Below are 12,935 nucleotides of genomic sequence, written 5' to 3'. Positions count from 1 at the left end.
ATCAACACCATATTTGCTCAAGTTCTCTGGAACAAGATATGTAACATGTCAGCTGATGTTCGAGAGGCTAAATGCAAACAGATATGGAACAAACACAATATTAGGTTGGATAGAAACCTGCTAATCATTCATGGGATTATCATTTGTTCAATGCATTTAGATTTTTGTACTTTAAACGCTCTGATCATTAGACGTGTTTGGCCCACACAAGTCCTGTATTCACCATATATTGAGTCATATATTGCACCTCAAACAAACAAATGAATCCAGAGTTTCTTTACTTCCTCTCCAGAAAAAAGGAGAGTAAAAGAAAGGATCAGAAATCTCAGTTTCAGTGTCAGCCTGCTGCCTGCCACTCATCCTTCAGCAGACACACCGGACACCCATCCCCTCTTGATTTGAATTAACTATAAATCCACACAGATTTTCCGTCTCCATTGACATGTTTTAATAGTTTGCCTGTCTGATCATCATAATTGGGCTTCTTGTAGATTAAAAAAAAAGCACATTTTAGATTTTTTTTGATGTGATTGCCGGAAACTTCATCTGTATTGACCGCCATTCAAATGAAAGCGAATGTTTTCCCCCCCAAAAAAGTGGGCGGGGCCGTCATTTTGCCAGGAAGTGACGTAGGTGTTACTCTCATCTACTCTACAATAATATAATGCTAATAATATGAGCGAGAAAAGGATTCAAATGTCAACGTAAGGGACTAAGACATGAGGTCCAGGTCCAGGAAACATAAAAGGAACTCTGAACCGTTTTGCCCGTGTTTCATGTCTGCTTCATCTCCTCCCCTCTTCTTCCTCGCAGTCTGCCCGAGCAAAGACATCCGTAACAACGTGACCAACCTGCAGTCTCTGGAGAACTGCACCATCATCGAGGGCCACCTGAAGATCCTGCTCATGTTCAAGACCAAGACCGATGACTTCCGGGGCCTCAGCTACCCGAAGCTGCGGGTGGTGACGGACTACGTGCTGATGTTCAGGGTCTACGGCCTGGAGACCCTCAGCGAGCTCTTCCCCAACCTGACGGTGGTCCGCGGCAGCAACCTCTTCTTCAACTACGCTCTGGTGATCTACGAGATGCTGCAGCTGAAGGAGGTGGGTCTGCACAGCCTCATGAACATCACGCGCGGCGCCGTGCGGATCGAGAAGAACCCCGACCTGTGCTACCTGGCCACGCTGGACTGGGCCAAGATCTCCGACTCGGTGGAGGACAACTACATCGTGGCCAACAAGAACGACCGGGAGTGCGGAGACGTTTGTCCCGGCACCGCCCAGGGTCAGACGGTCTGCCAGCAGAACACCATCAACGGACACTTCAGGGGCCGCTGCTGGTCCCAGAGCCACTGCCAGAGAAGTAAGTGGATTTCAATCTGCTTTAAACCGTGGAGAGATTGTTCTGTTTGTTCTTCATTTGCTCCCATAATCTTTACGGAGCGGTGCAGGCAACGAGTCCTAAAACCCGGAAGTGAGTTAGCATTATACCACTTCTGGTTCTCTCGTCTCAGAGTCAGTGGGATTTCCCCGTAGGATTTTGGACGATAGCTGGAAATAAGGTCTGTGGTTGACACAAAGTTCAGAGACTGTATTTTTGAAAGTCAGTTGAAAGGACCTTAAGTCGGCGTGACGTTGAAGTCGTGCGACCCCGCTGTACTCGTCTGTAGCTCGTTTATAGCATGACGTTAGCATTTTGCTTCTGCCGATTAGATTTATGATTTGAAAATGATAAGAGTAGGGTAGACATGAGGAGATTATCCGGCTGAACAAAACGTGCATTTATCAAACAGGGTAGTTTTCCACAGATCTAATTTTTTCCAAAAATCCTCTGGAGAAATCGCATTGCCTTTTTTGTTGAGGGAACCCATGCGCAGCTTACTACACAAATACGTCGTCCCTGCGCCACTCTATGGTGACACAGCTTTTGTTTCCTTTATGCAGAAAGGCTTTGGCAGAGTTTCAAAAAAACAAACTCTCCCAGCACCTTTTTAATCGTTTCTATGCCTATGATATCTACACGAAGTACCACTGCTGTCCAATTACCCAAACTAGCGTTGCTATTGCGCTATATGTATATTTGTTTGACCGTGAGATGCTTGCTCTCACACTCGCATCGCTGAGCTTAACGAGGCTCAGTGTGACAGCCGTAGAGCGAGGAGGAAGATGAGCTCATTGAGATAAAAGTCCAAGGCAGCAACATCCAGTGTTTGCTTGGCTAATTAGGTCATTAAAATCTGCTTTTTTCGGTCTTTGTAAGGATAGTTGCTGTCTGTAAGAGGTTCGAAATACTCTCATTTCTACTGTGAAGTCATCAGAGCTTTTCTTACAAAGGTTGAAATATTAAGATTCAAAGCGTTCCCAGCAGCCACGTTAAAATGGCAGAGCGTTTAGAAGAAATCTGACTTTTTCTCGTGCTCACTCCTGAGAACGAGGTTTTCTTGAGTATCAGAGTCACGTTTTGAAAGCTATCTGTTCACCCCTGAGTTCATTACAAACAGGAACTACTTTGTCTCATCTGGCAGACTTTTATTGGCTACAATTTGTCCCGATGTAAAGTAATACCGGGTAAAAACCAAGGCTTGAGTTGCACCCCTACAGCTATAACTAACTGACTCCATGAGTGTCATTTTACTTCCTGTTTACATCCCGAGCTGTTGTGTCAAATGTGTCCTTCATCGGATTAGAGAGTGGATTGTTGTCAGGTGTTGAACCGGTCTCTCCGTTTAAGTGTCTGATGATAGTTGCACCTTCTCCAGAATCCATCACGTTGTAAAGCGGTCCGTTGAGACACGTAATGATGATACGCACTGGAGGTATTTTTTCTTTTCCTCCCAGAAATCAATTTAGACGACCGCTGTTTTCACTGCAAATGGTTTCTGTAACGATTTCTGAGATGCAGAGGGTTGCTCCTCATATCAGCGGATGGAGGGGGGGGGGGGGGGTGGGGGGGTCCCTCTGATTAGCATTCATTGACTGGAGCATTGTGGTTAAAGTGATCTGTAATCATAGGATCTGCATGATGTGTGAAATGACTCACAGGGAAGTGCAAAGGTGGAATAATATAGGCCAGTTACGAACCCGGAAATGTTGAAAACCCCAAAATTGTAGGATAGAAATGCATAGTAGGGGTCCCCAGCACATAGAACCAGCTGGATGCTGATGTGCATATGTTGGGCAATTTGCACAATAAGCAAAAGTTGAGCTAATTAGCATGAATAAGCACATGGGGACAATATTTTAAAATACTTTGGAGTGGTTTTGGGGGTTATTGAGGATGCTAAATCCATTTACAGGATCCAAAATGGCCGTTTTTAACCAGAAAATGCCAATATTTGTACTCTCTGGGGGCTAATTTTAATACATTTTGGATTGATTTGGAAGATTTAGGGGACTCTAGATCATCTGAGATTGGACAGATTTTCTATTTATCTGAAAAACAATTGACCAGAGTTATAATTTTCATCTGGTGCTCCATTTAGTGTAGCTCATAGTCCTTTTGTGAACACGTAAATGTTGAGTAACCCAAAGTTTTATGATAGAAATGTATAGTAGGGGTCCCCAGCACATAGAAACTGCAGGATGCTGACGTGCATATGTGCGGCAATTTGCACGATAAGCAAAAGTTGCATTAATTACCATTAATTAGCATTATAGCTTATGTGGAAAATTGGATTTCGGATTGGTTTTGGGGATAATTGAATGCATTTCTGACATTTCATGATCCAAAATGCCAGAAAATACCAATTTCCTGTACGATTTCTGTACATTTTGGGTCAATTTGGAAGATTCAGGGGACTTTTGATCATTTGCATTGGACGGATTGCCTATTTATTTGATTATAAATTCTCCCCAGTAGAGCAAATTAATGTATTTGTGTCTCCATATGTAATCGTCGCAACACTGCTCATGGTAGTCAAAATCAGCCCCACGAAGAGTAAACATATGGCCACTTTCTGGCTAAAACTGCAATTTTTGGATCCTGAAAGTATCAGAAATGCATTCAGCATCCTCAAAAATAAAAACAAACACTCCAAAATAGTCCAAATTAGCCAAGCCACTATTGTCCACACTAACGCTAATTAACACAACGTGCTCATCGCGCGTCACGTCGGGCAGTTTCTGTGTGCTGGAGACCCGTACTCTACGTTTCTGTCATAGAACTTCGGTGTATTCAACATCTCCCGGTTGGAGACTAGACTAACAAGGGAAGCATGCGGCGAAGGAGGGTTTGACGGACAGGAAGACTCAGTAAAGCACGTTGTTTGTTAAAAAATTGTTCATATTTTTCTCAAACAAGCTGTGGTTTTTTGCTCGGCGCTGCAGCCAGTGTGTCGGCCGGTCGGCCTTTCCTGCCATAAACACAGAGACAGAATCTATTGTGAGACGCACGGAGAGAATGCTTATTATTTTTTCAGGGCGATTATAGCTTGTGTTGTTTTTTTTTCTGCTCCGCGTCCGACTGAAGGGCTGACGTTCAAAGCGCAGCGTGTTTATTCTTTCACAGCGACCGTCGCAGCCCAAGTACCCCTGACTGCAGGCCGCATGGAACGCTGGCTCCTCCACTTCCTGCCAGCTGCCGGGAATGTAGTACAGGAAATAGATTTATCCTCACACACACACACACACACACACACACACACACACACACACACACACACACACACTTCAAATGGTCAGGTGTTTGAGCATTGGAACTTATGTGGTGCAGGGCTGCAGTTCATGTTGGTGATATTTGTGGGGATCTGAACCTGTATTTATTAAGGAAGACGTTTACGAAATTAGGTATCCTTTCAATTTTACTCCTGCTCACACATTTAAGAAAAAAAAGCTATGACTTTTTGACTGAAAAATATCCAATTAAGTTGAGTAGAAATAGAGGATTGAGGTTAGAGCAAATATCTGTCTGGGATTTGATTTGTGAAATGTAAAAAGTAATGGAAATCAACAGTAAGCCTATTTGATTTAACATTTTATGGCAAAAATACACAAATGAAATCTCAAAATGCATCTGAAAATCTTGATCAATTTGCAAAAATGTCCCGTAGAACTCCAGAAGGGAAATCTTAGTAAAGTAAGATAAGCTTTTAAAGTCCCAAATCTGGAAACGAACTGCTGAAAACTTCTGCAGGGCTAAACTTGTGGTATTTTTGAGAAGTAGCTATCAACAAATGCATTATATATCTCACACATACAGATGTTTGCACACTTTGAAACAGCTGTACTGTCAGTTTAATGACTCATGTTGACACAAGGTGGGGATTACTGGAAGGAGATTTTATTTTGGCTCATTTTGTATTAAAACGGTGACTTTATGCACCAATCATTCTTACTTAAAAGTGCCCAAAATGGTTCAAATGATGAAGTAACTTAGAGTTGTTCAGACAGTAGTTGCCTTCACAGGTTTGCATTTCATTTCCAACACTCCACTTCTTCCTCTCTCCCCACTTCCCTGCTCGCTCAGTTCCCGCTCTGATCACTCTGGTTAATTCCCCAAACTGTTTTCCTCCTCCGCTGAGACGTTTGATTACTACAGGCGTTGGACCCGATTTCAAAGAGCCAACCTGCCGACCATTAAAAGCAAAAGAGAATGTGGACTGATAAACAGGAGTGTGTGCAAACGACCCGCTGTGCGTGTGTGTTCATGTCTCCTGAGCTGGGGAGGGGGGCCCCGTGGCCGCAGGTATGAGGCCGAGCAGCGGGTCATGTGACCGTCTCCACCTCAGTCAGGGAGTGTGTGTCGAAGCAGGAGCCGTTTCTAGAACATGATGCAATGGCTGTCTGCCCCCGCGGCGAGGGAGTGTGTGCAGGGAGGCTACACACACACACACACACACACACACACACACACACACACACTGGAGGTGAGGGTCGTGGTTTCACTTGTTTTTGACCTACAGCGGCAGGATGCACAATAGTTACAGAGTGGTTTTAGAAGAGAAGCTGAAGTCTTAGGCTCCTCCAGCAATGCAACATGTTATATACTGAACATCAAATCAATCAATAATAAAGTAGAGAAATAAAAAGTGCAGCAAAAAGAAAAAAATATACATAAAATAAAAAGGAATGTAAAATGAAATCCTGTACAGTTGAAAATGACATGTATACTGTAAACAGATGTACACATTAGCCGTGTGTTATGCATTTATTTCACTAGCTTCTTTATATTTATTGTGTAAATATTACATCTTATAAACTTATATTTTTATATTATTTAGAATTATTATTTTATGTTTTATCTTATTTTTATTAATATTCTATATTTTTGCACTGGTGTTTTTTTTTACTGCTTAGACATTTCATATTTTTATTCTCACTTTTTCTTAATATTTTCCTAAAGAAATGTGAACATTTGAGTGTCATTTACTTCTTATTTTAAATTTGTTATTTGACTAAATGAATATTTATTTAGCAGAAGTGTTCGTATTAGTTCTTATATTTATTATATAAAGTAGTTTTTTATTCTTATTTTATTCAAATGTATTATTTTAAATAAATCCCTGGCTCAAGAGTTTCTTTCAGGATGTATAAAGCTATAACTTATCTCACCAATATAACTATAAAAGCATAATTATTGTGACGCTGACTATAACAATAACAGCAGTAACAGAATAAGTGTTGTTATCAGTGATTTCTAAACGTTTCAATTGTATTTCAGCAGCTTTGTTGAGTTGCAGCCGTGTTTGAGTCCCTCGTGAGATAAAGGATGTGTGTTCGTTGTTTCCCTGAGTGTGTGAGCGCTGATATACATTAACACACGAGGCGGGGGCTGTGAGGAAACTAAAGGACCTTTAATGAGATCTCACAGTTAACAAACACGTGTGTGTGTGTGGGGGTGTGTGTGTGTGTGTGCAGGGCGGAGGAACATTAGATGGAGCATTAAAGTTTATTGTGTGAGTGGAAACTGTGGCATTGTTCTTGTTGTGTTTTTAAAGGGTTCCACTCGCCTTAGGTTAGAGCCAGGGAGAGCCTGCATTCCTCTGATCTTACACATCCAACTCTATATCAGCACAAACCCCTCCTCCCAGCTCCCACCCACACAACTTGTCAACTGCCTGCAGGAACTCAAATCATGGATGACCACAAACCTACTCCAACTAAACAGCAATATGACAGAGCTCATGGTGGTGGCCCCTGCACCACTGCTCAGGAAAGTTGGTGACCTGGCCCTGGTTGTGGATGGCTGATCCATTTCCCCATCTCCTGAGGTGCGCAACCTGGGCGTCATCCTGGACTCCACTCTCTCCTTCCGGTCCCACATCAACAACATCACCAAGTCTGCCTTCTACCACCTCAGAAAGATCTCACGACTCCGGCCTTCAGTCACAGAGACACTCATCCATGCCTTCATCACCTCCCCTCTGTACTACTGCAACGTTGTCCTGTCTGGACTGCCCATCAAGGCCCTTAGCAGACTCCAGTACGCCCAGAACTCAGCTGCCAGGGTTTTAACCCACACAAAGCCCTGGCAGCATATCACTCCCATCCTCCAACAGCTCCACTGGTTGCCAGTCAAGTCACGCATCACCTACAAGATCCTCCTGCTCACCTACAAATCTCTCCATGGACTCTCACCACAACACCTCACAGATCTCCTCCACCCTTACACTCAGTCACGTTCCCTGCGGTCCTCTGACAATGACCTGCTGGCCACTCCCCGCACCAGATTGCGAACTTTTGGGGACAGGGCCTTCTCTGCCAATGCTCCCACACTCTGGAACAGTCTACCACTCCACGTCCGCTCTGCTCAATCCCTGCCCATGTTCAAAAAGCACCTCAAAACATTTCTCTGCACTAAGTCCTTTGATCCCTAACCCTCACTCCCCTTTTCCCCTCCCTATTTGTAAAGCGACCTTGAAAACAAGCAGTTTCAGTCCATGAAAGGCGCTATATAAGTTTAAGTTATTATTATCATTTTTACACCTGCTCCTTCCAAGCAGGAAAACCACTGTGAGCAGTGTGTGTGTGTGTGTGAGCGAGCGAGCAAGCATGTGTGTGTGTGTGAGAGCACCAGGAAATGTCATGTTTAACTGTGCAGGGCCGTTAAGTAAATTGGTGGCAATCCAAGCAGCCTTGGGAGTATGAGATCTGATGTTCATTGCCAAGTGCCATTTTCTCCGTTCTCTTGTACGTATCTGTATCTCTCATGTATATATATATTGTGTGTGTGTGTGTGTGTGTGTGTGTGAGAGTGCTGCAGTTTACAAGCTGTCACCTTGACTCTGTTGTTGTCGAGTGTTGCTTCCTTTTTTCCCGGGACAGCAGTGTGCATCGATCAAGGATGAGAGTCGGCTTTATGTTTATTTTTTCAAGGCGTTATATACTCACTAAGCCTCAATGAATTGGAATCCTTCAACTTTCCTTAAGTGGACAGAACCAGTATAAATGTGTCTCAGCAGTGAAGCCTTTCTGCAGCCGACCTTGCACAGAATAACCCACTGCAGAATAGAAAGGAAAGATTCACTTCCTGGTAAAGGATGAATATTGAGGCAAATTATGCATGCGTTTTTGCAACCTGTGTTATAATATGTCTTTGGATTGCAAGTATTTATGGAAAACAATAAGGAATTGGGATTATTTTAACTGAATTTGCAATTCCGATATGTATAATCTACGGTGTGTTTGTGAAGAGCATCTGTACCAAGGGCAGGATATCTCTGCTGTGAGAACAATACCTAATGGACACATATTTACCTCTTTACAAATGTTGTGCTTACTGTAACTTGATTTTTGCATTGGCGCATATTGCGACTTGGATAAAATACCCATTATCCTGCAGCCTTAATTTTTGCTACTGGTGTTAATATTCCTCATTGGATCCAGGTCCAGTGGGGTTCATGGATCAGTGGCTCCTGCACCAGATGTGTTCAGCAAAATGATAAACTAGGAGTCAAATTACGCAAGTAAATGAAGTAAATTGTGAGCAGACATAGGCCTACTTTAAATATTCGTCATGCTCGCCTGGGTACGTATGGCTGTTCATGGGATAGAATCAGAATCAGAAACAGGTTTATTGGCAAGTACACATATGAGGAATTTGACTTGGTGTCATGGTGCATCAAATAAAAATAAAACAAAAATTGGGACTATTATAAAAAGATAACTATAATACCATTAAAAATATAACAATATTTACATTAAAATATAGGTTTTTACCGTAGAAATGAAATTCAAATTGGATTGAAATATGTGCATTTCCAATGTGCAGTGTGCACTGACAGTATTGTAATGAAAAGGGCGTTTAATTTCGGTTTCTGGATCTTAGCTGTCTTTGGTTTGGGTTTTTTAGAAAGTCTGATAAACAATACAACCCTCTCAACCCTGTAAACCCCTGCTGGTGGGTATAATAGGCACGTTTAAAAAATAAATACAACATTTATTGTCGTCAGAAACTGTCAGAACAGAAGTGATTGTGCGATGTTCAAATTTCCTACGCTCCTCGAACTCATCATGTGTGACGATCGCTTCTGTCAGCAAACGTAGCCGTACCTTAAAACAGCAGAAACAGCTTAAAACACTGACGTTTCTATTCTTTATGTTCTATATAAAGTTGATGCAGTCACCAAATGCGTTTTGAAAGAAACATGGCTCCTCTGCTCCTCCTCGGCACAACTGGGAAGCCATAAATGACTCGGCCAAAAAGTCACGTGACAGGTTGAGTGAAACTCCGACTGAACTGCAGGTTGTTTACACAGCGCAGGAGAGGCTGTAAGTAGAGGCTGTAAAAAAAACGTAAATACTTCCATATGTTACGCATGTGGAGCCCCCGCTTCTCGATAATATTGCTAACACTTGTGGGATCCTGGGAAAAAGTTTTATGGAGGTTCTATTTTTATTCCTATTTTTGTAAAATAAGGACATGCGGTTTTTTTTTTGTTGGTGGATTTATGGCATTTAATGTGATATTTATGGCACAAAGTACAAGTTTTAGTCCCCACCTGTTTCCATAGAGGTGCAGGACTCATAGGACTTATATATTGTAGTTTAGGCTGCAGTGAGTAGATGTGACAGGAGCCCAGAAACACAGGAGGTTTTATTACTTTTTTAAAGGATGATAAGAAGACAATCCCATCTCACTGTAAAAATAATAAAGTGATGCCAGGAAACAATCTCTCTGTGGGTCAGAAAGGGTTTAATGAGTCCAGAGATATGGAGATGGATTCAGGTGTCTGGGCAGACGGCAGAGACAGCTTACGGAGAATAAATAGGGGATGGATGTCCGGTGGGTCTGCGGGGGGACGAGTGGCAGGCAGCAGGCTGACACTGAGACTGAGATTTCTGATCCTTTCTTTTACTCTCCTTTCTTCTGGAGAGGAAGTAAAGAAACTCTGGATTTATTTGTTGTTTGAGGTGCAATATATTACTCAGCAGCTTTAAGACGTGAAGACACTATTATTTTCTGCTTCACTCTGATGCAGGATTTACACCGGAAAGTGGGCGGGGCTTAATTGTGTCCGGAAGTGACGTCAGCGCCTCATACTGGTATTTATGATGTGTACCATTCAGATCTCGGCTCATTTCAGTTCACCCCCTTACATTTATATATTTCCCGAAACCAGTAACACCAGTTGTTCCTCCTTTACCACTTTACTTTGCATGCTTTATTTCTGTTCAAATCACTGTGGTGATTTTCATCCTGAAGGAAGGAGGAGGAAAGCAGGAAGTGATATTCAGAGAGGACACACACACACACACACACACACACACACACACACACACACACACACACACACACACACACACACACACACACACAACACAGGAGAAGAGAAAGCTTTCCAGGTCACAGTTCACCTCTCCTGCGCCTACGTGCTTTGTTGTTTGCTGCAATTGTTTTCAGGCACACACACACACACACACACACACACACACACACACACACACACACACACACACACACACACACACAGAAACATAGAGTCACACAGAGGAAAGTGCCCTCTCTCCATTAAACACACACACACTTTCGGAGCGGCACAGGTTAAACCGGTGGTCGCTCTAAATGGATCAACGTGCGTCATTCAGCATGGCTCTGTGACCCTCGCACCGCTGATCTCTGAACAGGCTGCTGCCGTCCGGATGGGAACTTAATGTCTCGTAAAGACATTTAAAGTACGTTTAAAAACAGCGAGACAAACTAAATATGCAAATATGGTGGAATATTTGTCAAATAAAGTCATTTTCAGCCAGTTCAAGGGGCTCATTTATGCATTTTGTAATGTTTTATATAGGTTTGTGTGCATGTAAAAGGTCTGCAAAGGCTAAATCCCGGTGTCGACACACTCCCATAATGACATCCCTATGTAACACTTGCGCTCCCATTGGCTAGCACTCCAACGCAATGTACGTGATAGGTTAAGGGGCGGGACATCTCTAAGAGGTTTACAAATCACCAGGAGTTTCCCTCCCTTTGGGGTTTTAGCCTTTGCAGACCATTTACATGCACCAAAGAACCAATGCAGGAAAGCTCCTAAAGCGTAACAGGGCCTCTTTAATATTCATCCATACTTATATACACCTCATGTGACACTCTAGCTCTATCTGCTATGTTTACGGCCTGTAAATAATAATACACATCTTGAAACTAAAGTAAACTATAAATGTCCACATGCATTCAGTGAGTCACAGAGTCAGTTACTGGCATTGTGCACGTTCAAACGCTTCATTAAATGTGACGCTTGCAGCAACAACCTTTGCTCTGATATTGAGTCACAGCTCTTCTCTCATCTGGAGGAGGAGAAGGAGGAGGAGGAGCAGTAGGAGTGGCTGGTGTTCCTGGGTTAGGGCTGCAAAGGTCATGCCATGAGGACGAAATGAAAGTGCACAGAGTAGTCCCTTAGGGGCATATTAGCACATTCATTTCACGTGTCGAAAAGATTCTCCTAAAAGGCGTGAGGCCACTTGAACTTTGGCACAGATGCTTCCCAAGTGAGAGGCGACACGAGTCAGAAACACTATCCTACTTTCTTTACCGACTGCTGCCTGGAAGTGGGAGCTTGTTTTACAGTAAACTGAATCACTTGTACACAGTGAGAGGAAAGTGCTGAACACGTACAGGAGAGAACAGGACGGGTATTTGTGATGGCGTGATATATTACACGTGAGCGTCAAGCACGATAGACAGGAACTGGGACTTGTTTCACCATAACTGTGCAATTCAGCATTAATTCTAATAGGTGACCTGATACATGTTATGTATTGTATGACAATGTGCAAATATATATATATATATAATTGTATCTTTTTATGCTAATTTTAATTTGTGTTTGTTTAAAATATGTTATTTTATTTGATCTTTTTTTAATGTATTATTTAATTTGAGTCTTTAAATAAATCTAAATGTTATATCAAAGTATTTATTTATTTCATCATTTTATTGGACATTTTACTTCATGTTTTATATTTATATTAATTATGTTTATATGAATATATTGTATTTGATCTTATCTTTTGTAGAGATTTAATTTGACTTTATATTTTTGTATAAATAAGTATTTTTATTTTATAATTTTATTGGATATTTTACTTAATTTTTGTGTTTAGATTAATTATGTTTATATTCTTATATTTTACGTTTTACTTTAAATTATATTTATACTAATTATTATTATAATTATTATTATTATTTAAACTTGTCTGTTTTTTTAAGTATGTTTTATTTTATAAAGCTGTCACAAAACCCAATTTCAGATGATTCTAATGAGGGACATAAGTTGACAACGGACTGTTATTATTTTAGATGTTCAGATCAACATATTATTTTTAGTCCCAGTTATTGATTTGCCCTGATCTTGATTAAAAACCCCAGATTTTGCAGCAGATTTAAGACTTAGTTTTCTTCCACTGTGAACCTCTCCCTCTTCCTCCTGCTCATTCAAATAGGGGAAAGTAGAACACACACACACACACACACACAACACACACACACACACACAC

General features: G+C 41.8%; 1 protein-coding gene across 1 annotated transcript in view; it reads left to right on the top strand.

Annotated features, from left to right (window-relative positions):
* Positions 1 to 12,935, top strand: part of insrb (insulin receptor b) — a 101,873-nt gene that overhangs the window by 27,779 nt on the left and 61,159 nt on the right. Inside the window, 1 exon segment of the mRNA XM_063892310.1 lies at positions 814 to 1,362. Coding sequence (XP_063748380.1) covers positions 814 to 1,362 — 549 coding nt within the window.

Source organism: Eleginops maclovinus, chromosome 9, assembly GCF_036324505.1.
Source record: "Eleginops maclovinus isolate JMC-PN-2008 ecotype Puerto Natales chromosome 9, JC_Emac_rtc_rv5, whole genome shotgun sequence".
Taxonomy (NCBI): domain Eukaryota; kingdom Metazoa; phylum Chordata; class Actinopteri; order Perciformes; family Eleginopidae; genus Eleginops; species Eleginops maclovinus.
Note: the sequence above shows the minus strand (reverse complement) of the source record. Positions and strands in the feature narration are given on the sequence as shown.